A 12180-nucleotide genomic window follows, 5' to 3' on the forward strand; every position below is an offset into this window, starting at 1 on the left:
TTAGATGCGAGAAGAATGTTCCCGATGTTGGGAAAGTCCAGAACCAGAGGACATAGTCTTAGGATAAGGGGTAGGCCATTTAGGACTGAGATGGGGAGAAACTTCTTCACTCAGAGAGTTGTTAACCTGTGGAATTTCCTGCCGCAGAGTGTTGTTGATGCCAGTTCATTGGATATATTCAAGAGGCAGTTAGATATGGCCCTTATGGCTAAGGGGATCAAGGGGTATGGAGAGAAAGCGGGAAAGGGGTACTGAGGGAATGATCAGCCATGATCTTATTGAATGGTGGTGCAGGCTCGAAGGGCCGATGGACTACTCCTGCACCTATTTTCTATGTTTCTATTACCACATTGCTGTTTGTGGGAGCTTGCTGTGCGCAAATTGGCTGCTGCGTTTCCCACATTACAACAGTGACTGCACTCCAAAAAAAACTACTTCAGTGACCATAAAGCGCTTTGGGATGTCTGGGGGTTGTGAAAGGTGCTAGAGAAATGCAAGTCTTTTTCTTTCTTGCCCCTCTTCCTCCCGTCACCTCTCCCTCGCCTCCCCTCTCTCTCCCTCTCTCCTCAGTGTTAATGATGTTTCGGGGAACGTGCACAAAGATTAGAAAGCGCTTCCTCTTTGCTGTCGAAGAATAGAAGGTCCATCTTCAACCAAAGTCATTCCAAGCAAATGTTTGAACTGTGTGAAAGTCCCTCATTAAAGGATGTTCTCTGCCCTGTCACTGACTGCAGTGATTTCATTCCAGATGCGGGCTCATCAAACGACAGGTTTAATTGAGAGAAATTTTATTCGTGGTTCTTCTGTCTGAAATGTTAATTTTGTTGGTCTGGTCTCTCACTTTGTTGAGTCAGAATCTTCAGAAGGGGGAAAAGTACAATTGTTGGGTGTCAGCCGTGGCTCAGTGGGCAGCACTCTCGCCTCTGAGTCAGACGGTTGTGGGTTCAAGTCCCACTCCAGGGACTTGAGCACATCAATCTAGGCCGACACTCCCAGTGCAGTGCTGAGGGAGCGCTGCACTGTCGGAGGTGCCGTCTTTCGGACGAGACGTTAAACCGAGGTCCCGTCTGCTCTCTCAGGTGGGCGTAAAAGATCCCACGGCACTATTCCGAAGAAGAGCAGAGGATTTCTCCCGACTGTCTTGGTCGACATTTATCCCTTCACCACAGGGGGCTGCAGCGGTTCAAGGAGAAGGCCCACCATCACCTTCTCGGGGAAACGAGGAACTGGCAATAAACGCCGGCAACACACACATCCTGAGAACAAACTAAAAGTTGGGTTTTAAAAACTGGTAGTAGAGGAGTCCCACAGTTTTGAAATCCTGGTAAAGGATGAATTGGGGTAGGAGTTTTGGGGTGAGCCCTGGTTTCAGCCAAGTTCGGGGGCAGGGAGATTTTGAGGTAACAAATAACCCTTTGAGCAGGCACGTGACTGACGTCCCCTTCAGACTGACCGGTCAAAATCCCGTCTTGTACAGGGTCCAACCCCAGTTGGTGGGTGGACTTCAGGGAACTCTACAAGAGCACTGGGAAGCAACGCTAACCGAGGGCGAGGAGTTAGTGTGGACACTTCATTCTTGTACAGCACAGGAAGGGAGGGGTCATTCCGCCCATCATCCCTGCATCGGCTCTTTGAAAGCTATCCAATTACACCCAACCCCCCCACCCCCACCTGTAATGTACGCACCTGTGAGTATGCTCATAGGCTTGTAGGGCTCGCGGCCTTCCGCGAGAGGTGGGCGCCGGAGGGACTGGAGTGCATCATCAGTTCCTATCGAGTGGAGGGTAGCCAATGTAACCCCACTTTTTAAAAAAGGAGGGAGAGAGAAAACAGGGAATTATAGACCGGTCAGCCTGACATCGGTAGTGGGTAAAATGATGGAATCAATTATTAAGGATGTCATAGCAGTGCATTTGGAAAGAGGTGACATGATAGGTCCAAGTCAGCATGGATTTGTGAAAGGGAAATCATGCTTGACAAATCTTCTGGAATTTTTTGAGGATGTTTCCAGTAGAGTGGACAAGGGAGAACCAGTTGATGTGGTATATTTGGACTTTCAGAAGGCGTTCGACAAGGTCCCACACAAGAGATTGATGTGCAAAATTAGAGCACATGGGATTGGGGGTAGTGTGCTGACATGGATTGAGAACTGGTTGTCAGACAGGAAGCAAAGAGTAGGAGTAAATGGGTACTTTTCAGAATGGCAGGCGTGACTAGTGGGGTACCGCAAGGTTCTGTGCTGGGGCCCCAGCTGTTTACACTGTACATTAATGATTTAGATGAGGGGATTAAATGTAGTATCTCCAAATTTGCGGATGACACTAAGTTGGGTGGCAGTGTGAGCTGCGAGGAGGATGCTGTGAGGCTGCAGAGTGACTTGGATAGGTTAGGTGAGTGGGCAAATGCATGGCAGATGAAGTATAATGTGGATAAATGTGAGGTTATCCACTTTCGTGGTAAAAACAGAGAGACAGACTATTATCTGAATGGTGACAGATTAGGAAAAGGGGAGGTGCAAAGAGACCTGGGTGTCATGGTACATCAGTCATTGAAGGTTGGCATGCAGGTGCAGCAGGTGGTTAAGAAAGTAAATGGCATGTTGGCCTTCATAGCAAGGGGATTTGAGTACAGGGGCAGGGAGGTGTTGCTACAGTTGTACAGGGCATTGGTGAGGCCACACCTGGAGTATTGTGTACAGTTTTGGTCTCCTAACCTGAGGAAGGACATTCTTGCTATTGAGGGAGTGCAGCGAAGGTTCACCAGACTGATTCCGGGGATGGCGGGACTGACCTATCAAGAAAGACTGGATCAACTGGGCTTGTATTCACTGGAGGTCAGAAGAATGAGAGGGGACCTCATAGAAACATTTAAAATTCTGACAGGTTTAGACAGGTTAGATGCAGGAAGAATGTTCCCAATGTTGGGGAAGTCCAGAACCAGAGGTCACAGTCTAAGGATAAGGGGTAAGCCATTTAGGACCGAGATGCGGAGGAACTTCTTCACCCAGAGAGTGGTGAACCTGTGGAATTCTCTGCCACAGAAAGTTGTTGAGGCCAATTCACTAAATATATTCAAAAAGGAGTTAGATGAGGTCCTTACTACTAGGGGGATCAAGGGGTATGGCGAGAAAGCAGGAATGGGGTACTGAAGTTGAATGTTCAGCCATGAACTCATTGAATGGCGGTGCAGGCTCGAAGGGCCGAATGGCCTACTCCTGCACCTATTTTCTATGTTTCTATGTTTCTATCACGCCCGGCAACCAAATTTTAATTTGATTTTATGTTTTAAAGTTTAATTTGTTTTAATTGTCGGGTTTTAGTGTCCCCCTCCCCTTTTATAGGGGGCACTTGTAAATTATATGATTTTAATGCCTAAAAAAAAACATTAAAAAAACCACAACAAAACCAAAAAAATTTTTTTTAAAAGAGGGCAGTTAAAAGTGTCTGGAGTGTCCCCCAGATCGGGGGGCACTTGATCTAACGTTTATTTTGTTGCCCCCCCCCCCCAAAAGAGTTGTAGGGCTTGCGGCCTTCCACGAGAGGTGGGCGCTGGAGGGGCTGGAGTGCATCATTACCCCCGGCAACCAAATTTTAATTTGATTTGGAAATTTATGGTTTCGAGTGCCCTTACTAAAAGGGGGCACTTGATTTAAAGTTCCATCTAAAATAGTTGTAGGGCTGTTGAGTTGTAATTAGCTTAACCAGTCACGTGACTCAGTAACACCCCAGCCACGTGGGTTCAGGGAATTGTAGGATCCGTTCCCCCCCCCCCCCACACACACAATGGTAAAAATTGGACTATGAAATATAAAAACGCAGAACTGCATTAAAGTCCGAAAAAGGAGCTGGACAGTAAAGGGTTAATTCAGTCATTGCAGCCGAAAACCACAAACTCTCAAGAGACTGGACAATCCACAATGGCACACATTCTATATGAATGTTTTCTGTCTGGAAAAGATGCAAGAAAATTCCCACATTCGTTTACCTTAAGGGGTTGCATTGTTAAAAGACCGTACTGTGGACCATGGCCCCAGACAGGCTGGTACCAGTGTAGGCCCAGACAGGCTGGTACCAGTGTAGGCCCAGACAGGCTGGTACCGGTGTAGGCCCAGACAGGCTGGTACCGGTATAGGCCCAGACAGGCTGGTACCGGTGTAGGCCCAGACAGGCTGGTACCGGTGTAGGCCCAGACAGGCTGGTACCGGTATAGGCCCAGACAGGCTGGTACCGGTGTAGGCCCAGACAGGCTGGTACCGGTGTAGGCCCAGACAGGCTGGTACCGGTATAGGCCCAGACAGGCTGGTACCGGTGTAGGCCCAGATAGGCTGGTACCAGTGTAGGCCCAGACAGGCTGGTATCAGTGTAGGCCCAGACAATGGGCCGGATCCATGAGCCATTTGAATACGAATACTACTAGAAAACAACACTTACATATGCAGTCACCTTGGGAAGGTTGCATTGTCAGAAAGGCCTTATCATACTGACAGGCTGTGGTCAAGGTAATCATGGACAATGACCCTAAACGAAGGAGAATTAGCATCAAGAGTATTTCTGCTGGGGCATTCACACATTCAATCCAGCACAGGAACAGACTGCCATCGTTCACATGAGGTCAACAGGAAATCCGTTTCAAGATATTGCAAGTTGGATTTCGTATAAAGAAGAACCACTTTGAAGAGAGAAGGGCAATTTTGACAGCCAACAGGAAGGGCGCAAGCTGGTAACTACGGTCCAAACCTACAATTAACGTCAGGAAACAACCGATGAGTGGGTGATTATATGTTTCAGTCAAATCATACAAGGGGTTTTTGTGATTTAGTCTGAGTAATTTTGTATGTAACAGTCAAATCGCGGACGGGTTTAACTGTGTCATATTGTGTCAATGCAAATGACCCTTCTGCAGGTGTTTGTATTTTGGGTTTTATTACTCCGATATAAATCGTAAGGATTTATACTGGGGAGGTAATTGTGTGTATGTTCAATAAACAAACGAATCTAAGGTGCTTCTTGCAATAAAGGCCAACATTCCATTTGCCTTCCTGATTACTTGCTGTACCTGCATACTCACTGTTTGTGTTTCATGCACAAGGACCCCCAGGTCCCTCTGTATTGCAGCACTTTGCAATTTTTCTCTATTTAAATTATAATTTGCTTTTTTATTTTTTTCTGCCAAAGTGGATAACCTCACATTTTACCACATTATACTCCATCTGCCAAATTTTTGCCCACTCACTTAGCCTGTCTATATCCCTTTGCAGATTTTTTGTGTCCGCCTCACAATTTGCTTTCCCACCCATCTTTGTATCATCAGCAAACTTGGCTACATTACACTCGGTGCCTTCATCCAAGTCATTAATATAGATTGTAAATAGTTGAGGCCCCAGCATCGATCCCTGCGGCACCCCACTAGTCATCGCCAAATGGAAAATTACCCATTTATTCTGACTCTGTTTTCTGTTAGCATGGATAGAGGATTGGCTAACTAACATATTACCCCCAACCTCGTGAACTTTTATCTTGTGCAGTAACCTCTTATGTGGCATCTTATCGAATGCCTTCTGAAAATCCAAATACACCACATCCACTGGTTCCCCCTTATCCACCCTGTTCGTTACATCCTCAAAGAACTCCAGCAAATTTGTAAAACATGATTTCCCTTTCATAAAACCATGCTGACTCTGCTTGATTGAGAATCAAGCTTTTCCAAATGTCCTGTTCCTGATTCCTTAATAATGACTCCAGCATTTTCCCAACGACAGATGGTTAGGGCTAACTGGTCTATAGTTTTCTGCTTTCTGTCTGCCTCTTTTTTTAAATAGGAGCATTACATTTGCGGTTTTCTTCTGTCAGAGAGTCGTTATTTTTGGAATTCTCTGCCCCAGAGAGCTGTGGAGGCGGTGTCATTGAATATATTTAAGGTGGAGACTGTTGTGTATGTATAATATAAGTATACTACCTGTACACTCAATGTACAGTTACATAAGACTACTGGATATATCTTCACACTGTATACACAATGCTTGTACCACCAGAGGGCGCAACTGGTGGAGACCTAGGGGTCACCTGTACACGACAGGTAACCAGATATAAAAGGGAGCTCACCATGCTGTAACTCAGGAGCTGTAATAAATGGACTAAGGTCACCACAGTTCAAGTACAATACCTTACCTCGTGGAGTCATTACTAGAGTGGTTACAGACGCAATAGAGACAGACAGATTTTTGAAGGATAAGGGAGTCACGGGTTCTGGGGAGCGGGCAGGGAAGTGGAGTTGAGGCCAACGTCAGATCAGCCATGATCTTATTAAATGGCGGAGCAGGCTCGAGGGGCCGAATGGCCGACTCCTGCTCCTATTTCTTATGTTCTTATTACACCACCCTTTTCCCCCACAGCCCTGCAAATGTTCTCCCCTTCGAGTACGTCCAATTCCCTTTGGAAAGTTGCTGGTAAACCTGCTTCCACTGCCGGTTCAGGCTGCACATACCAGATCACAACAACTCACCGCACAGATCACAATCCCTCGTCTTGTACAGTTTCATCGTGAACGCAGAGAAGCAGCGAGGACCAAAGTCAAGGATGTAGCAGGGGCAATTCATTCTTTTATTTCACATTTAAAAAAGAAAACAGATTTACACGGTGGAGACATTTCCACGTCGGATCCAGTGTTGACACTAGTAGGTTTTTTTGCCCAGAGGCGAGCGGAGGCTGGGAGGGAGGGCGCGGGGGCCGTGGGGTAGCGTCTGCCTCGAGGCCTTATTTCACACATTAACGTAAACACCACACAGTCAGCAACCATCAGCTTTGTCAGACCGCACGGATACAAACTGAACACAGGGCCGGTGATGAAGGGGAATAAACAGGCAGGGGCAAAAAAAGTGGGGGGGGAACTGCAAAGGAGAGAAATCAAATATTGCACAGACACAGCAGGCCAGCAGACAGCATCTGTAACCATTACGAGGAAAGCTCATTGGCTGTAATGTTGAGGGTAGAGGCAGAGAGGTTGTTTCCCCTCGTGCGGGAATCTAGAACTAGGGGTTATAGTCTCAGAATACGGGGTCACCCATTTAAGACAGATGAGGAATTTCTTCGCTCAGAGGGTAGTGAATCTCTGGAATTCTCTACCCCAGAGAGCTCTGGCGGCTGGGTCAGTGAATGTATTGAAGGTGGAAATAGATTTTTGAACTACAGGGGACTCGAGGGTTAAAGGAAGCGAGCAGGGAAGTGGAGTTGAGGTCGAAGATCAGCCATGATCTTATTGAATGGCCGACTCCTGCTCCTACTTATGTTCTTAAAGCCCTTGGGGACATCCTGAGTTGAGGAAAGGTGCTATAGAAATGCAGGTTTGTACATTGTTTGGATAGAGACGCTTCGGAAGATAGGGCCTCTGCGAGGAAGGGCCCAGACCTGAAAAGCCCACCCATGTCTTCTCTCCTCGAGTGTGGACAGGCTTGCGGTGTGTTTCCAGAAGGTTCTGTATTGATATGGGCAGGTGGCAGGCTGAGGCCGACAGCAACACCAATCCTCAGTGTCAAGGCTGCTCACTGAGGTCATGACCATGAGACGTGGAACCCTTTCTCAAGGCCGAGGTGGAGATTATCGACAATCAGAACCTGCAGGGCAGCAGAAAAAACAATATAGTCATTCAAACGGGGAGCTTTTACATGCATCATACAGTTAATAATGTCTTGAGAGTAGCAGCTTGACATGTTCCTAGCAGTGATGCATACAAGATCTGTGAACGTATAGGGTCTGGTATGTGAGAACTAATCAACATGCAGCACTTTGGTTGGTATGGGAACCAATCAATATACAGGGCCTGGTATATTGGAACCAATCAATGTACAGGGCCTGTACATGGGAACCAATCAATGTACAGGGCCTGGTATATGAGAACCAATCAATGTACAGCAACGATATATGAGAACCAATCAATGTACAGAACCTTGGTATGGGAACCAATCAATGTACAGGGCCTGGTATATGAGAACCAATCAATGTACAGCAACGATATATGAGAACCAATCAATGTACAGAACCTTGGTATGGGAACCAATCAATGTACAGTACCAGTGTAGAAGAACCAATGTACAGCACTGGTATATGAGAACCAATCAATGTACAGGACCTGGTATATGGGAACCAATCAATGTACAGAACCAGTATATGAGAACCAATCAATGTACAGCCATGGTATATGAGAACCAATCAATGTACAGCACCTGGTATATGGTTAAAACGCCCCAAGGCGATTCACAGGAACTTTATCAGACGAAAATTGACACCAAGTCAAAGAAGGAGATATTAGAACATGGGTCGAAAATCTTAAGTCAAATTGGTAGATTTTAAGCAGGGTCCTAAAGGAGAGTAGAGAGGCAGAGAGGTTTAGGGAGGGAGCGTGGGGCCAAGGCGGCTGAATGCACAGCTGACTTCTTGGACGTGTGTAGGCTGGAGGAATTTACAGCGACACGGAGGCGACAGAGATAGGGAGGTGCCAGGTTTTTGTAAAACCGAGGAGGGAGGTAGAAGAATGATTGTTGGTGAAATCCTGGCGTGCCTGGCCTCACCTGGTTTGAAGAGTAGGAAAAGGGAACAGCTGTCTGATTTACGATGACCTTCGCCGGCCGGAACTTCACCCCGAACACGCTCAGGGTGTCCACCTTGACGTAGCTAGCCTCTGTGTTCACATGGAGCACGGTGGAGATCAGCTGGTTCTGCAGAACAAAGACACAACACAGCAAGAGAAGGGATTCAATCTGGGGGCTCAGCGTTCAGGAGACGGCCAGGGGCAGAGCCAAGACCAGGGCAGTAAGGTTGCCAACCCTCCTGGATTATCCCGGAGTGTCCAGGGATTGAGAATTCATCTCCAGGAGACTGCTGCGAGCACAATCCCAGGAGAAAAGTCATCGGGGCGTCGTCTTTGAAAACTTTCATTTATCAGTTGTGAAAATATTGGAGAGGGGGGGTGTAATGTAGGCACCTGTGAAGCTGGACCTCGGCACCAGAGAAAGAAAAGAATAAAAAGAAAGACTTGCATTTATATAGCATTTATACTGGACGTCTCAAAACGCTTTACAGCCAATTAAGTACTTTTGGTGTTAGTCACTGTTGTTATGTGGAAAACGTGGCAGCCAATTTGCGCACAGCAAGCTCCCACAGGGTTGTAGAGCGGTTTAGTGCCCCTTTAATAAGGGAGCACTTGTATTAATGTTCAACTAAAATAATTGTAGAACTGTTGAGAGGTGAACAACAGAGGGACTGGAGTGCATCATCACCCCCGGTAACCAAATTTTAATTTGATCTTAGTTTCTGTTAACGTTTATTTGAACATTTGTGGGTTCTAGTGCCCTTGCCAAAAGGGGGTGTTTGATTTAAAGTTCTACTTAAAATAGTTGTAGAGCTATTGCATTGAGTGCCTTAGCCAGTCACGTGATGCTGACAATACTCAGTTGAGTCTAGGTCATCCATGATGAGGCAGGTGATTGTGAGCCTGGTAATGAACTAGTAATGTGCAGTGTGATTGTTAAACCTTTTGCTAATAAACCAACTAGTTCTTAATAGCAATGTCTTGCTATGAATTCTTAAGCAAAGAACCCATGAAGCAAATATATTACAGGGGGCAAAAAGGCTGTTTCGCTAATAGACAGGATTAACCCAACTGAGTAACGAGAGTCTGTTCCCTGTCCAATTGGCCATGGGGAGGCAGTGTGCCTGGACATTGGACCAATGGCGGGAGCGTGGGGGCGGGGCAGTTTGATTTGGGCGGTCAAGTGATGAAATCTCCAGGAATACACCCAACCAGAGTTGGCAACCCTAAACGGCTGTCAGAGGTCACCAAGCAGATCCAGCGAAATAGACACTGTCTCGTAAACTATCGGAGCCGCAAACCGTCCCACAAGGCACGACACTGAATGGGCGACTCTTACTTCACTTCTGTGCCTTTTAAAAGTTCTCTCCTGAAGATGTTTCTCCAGGCAGGGGTACAGTTCAGAGATGCCCTGGGGTTCCCAGGAATTAAAGAATAATCTTGAGCAAAATCCCAGGAGAAAAATCATATCGGCGGGAAAAAAAATTGTTTTCTTAATTTCTCTTTGAACACTTTCATTTATTAGTTATAAAAATATCAGAGACAGGAATAAAAGCTGTTTGACGGACAGTCAAGAATCATCCAATTGGGTAACGGAGGAGTCTATACGCTTTCCGATTGGCCGTGGGATGGCATGTCGCCGTGGGGATTGACATGTTAATCGACCAATGGCAGGAGTTAGGGGCGGGGGGGGGGGTAGATTGGAGGTCATGTGACGACATCTCCAGGGATATGCCCAACCAGAGTCGGCAGCACTAGCACGGTTACACGATCTCTGTCCTCACCCTGCGCCCACCAGCGCAGACATCCAAATGGGGGTTTATTCGATGGTGGTCACGGGCGGGGAGCCTGCCTGAGCCAGGCTCAGAGCCTGGGACTTTGCTGAGATGTCAGGCTTGCTGCTATCCAGTGTGGACGTCAGACGAGGAATGGAGCGGCCTCTTGTGTGAAGCCCCACACAGTCAAACAGCCCACCGCCACTCACTCTAAAGGTCACAGGCGCAGAACGGCCACTTGGCTGCGGTGATGGGGGGGGGGGGGGGTGGGGAGGCACCTGTGGAACTTGATCTTGGCACCAGAGAAAGAAAATAAAAAGAAAGACTTGCATTTATATAGCGCCTTTCATGACCACCAGACGTCTCAAAGTGCTTTACAGCCAATGAAGTACTTTTGGTGTATAGTCGCTGTTGTTCTGTGGGAAACGTGGCAGCAAGTTTGTGCACAGCAAGCTCCCACAGACATCAATGTGATAATGACCCAGATAATCTGTTTTTGTTATGTTGATTGAGGGATGAATATTGGCCCAGGACACCAGGAATAACTCCCCTGCTCTTCTTCGAAATAGTGCCGTGGGATTTGTTACGTTCACCTGAGAGAGCAGACGGGGCCCTAGTTTAACATCTCATCCGAAAGACGGCACCTCCGACAGTGCGGCGCTCCCTCAGCACTGCACTGGGGGTGTCAGCCTAAAGTCTGTGCTCAAGCTCCTGGACAGGGGGATAGAAACGTGGCTGAAATCGGTATGAAATATCAGTGGTTAACGTTCCCCCGGCAACCGCTCGGCAACAAGGGACGTGAATGAAACGCCTTCCTGGGTCAGGGAGCTTTGGGTTCGGGATCGTACCTTGTCCACAGCAAACTCAACGTAAGTGTAATCGTTTCTCTCAAACGTGTCCAGACTCTCGCCGTCATCCCAAAAGAGGCAGCCCGTTGCCGATGCATTCTGGGACAGAGCCACCAGCAGGTGAAGTGGGTTCCCACGGCTCACCCAGGTGGTGGTGGCGGGTTCCTGTCCGAAAACAGAGACAAAGGGTCACCCTGGGGTGTTCAGTATTCAGTGCCATTCGCAACTCCTCAGATATTGAAACAGTCCGTGCCCGCATGCAGCAAGACCTGGACAACATTCAGACTTGGGCTGATAAGTAGCAAGTAACATTCGTGCCACACAAGTGCCAGGCAATGACTATCTCCAACAAGCGAGAGTCTAACCATCGCCCCTTGACATTCAACGGCATTACCATCGCTGAATCCCCCACCATCAACATCCTGGGGTCACCATTGACCAGAAACTTAACTGAACCAGCCACATAAATACCGTGGCAACAAGAGCAGGTCAGAGGCTGGGTATTCTGTGGCGAGTGTCTCACATCCTGACTCCCCAAAGCCTTTCCACCACCTACAAGGCACAAGTCAGGAGTGTGATGGAATACTCTCCACTTGCCTGGATGAGTGCAGCTCCAACAACACTCAAGAAGCTCGACACCATCCAGGACAAAGCAGCCCGCTTGATTGGCACCTCATCCACCACCTTCAACATTCACTCCCTCCACCACCGGCGCACCGTGGCTGCAGTGTGCACCATCTACAAGATGTCCTGCAACACCTCCCAAACCCGCGACCTCGACCACCTAGAAGGACAAGGGCAGCAGGCGCATGGGAACACCACCACCTCCACGTTCCCCTCCCAGTCACACACCATCCTGACTTGGAAATATATCGGCCGTTCCTTCATCGTCGCTGGGTCAAAATCCTGGAACTCCCTCCCTAACAGCACTGTGGGAGCACCTTCACCACACGGACTGCAGCGGATCAAGAAGG

General features: G+C 47.8%; 1 protein-coding gene across 4 annotated transcripts in view; it reads right to left on the reverse strand.

Annotated features, from left to right (window-relative positions):
* Positions 1-6584: 6584 nt before the first annotated feature.
* LOC139281259 (lysosomal alpha-glucosidase-like) overlaps positions 6585-12180 on the reverse strand; it is a 264822-nt gene continuing 259226 nt past the window's right edge. For all 4 annotated transcript variants that reach the window (XM_070901337.1, XM_070901336.1, XM_070901335.1 and 1 more), the window contains 3 exons: positions 11207-11371; positions 8564-8710; positions 6585-7609 (listed from right to left, as the gene is read on the reverse strand). In XM_070901337.1, coding sequence (XP_070757438.1) covers positions 7547-7609; positions 8564-8710; positions 11207-11371 — 375 coding nt within the window. In that variant the 3' untranslated portion in view covers positions 6585-7546. The remainder of the gene's footprint in view (positions 7610-8563; positions 8711-11206; positions 11372-12180) is intronic.

This window comes from Pristiophorus japonicus, chromosome 15 (assembly GCF_044704955.1).
Source record: "Pristiophorus japonicus isolate sPriJap1 chromosome 15, sPriJap1.hap1, whole genome shotgun sequence".
Lineage (NCBI taxonomy): Eukaryota > Metazoa > Chordata > Chondrichthyes > Pristiophoridae > Pristiophorus > Pristiophorus japonicus.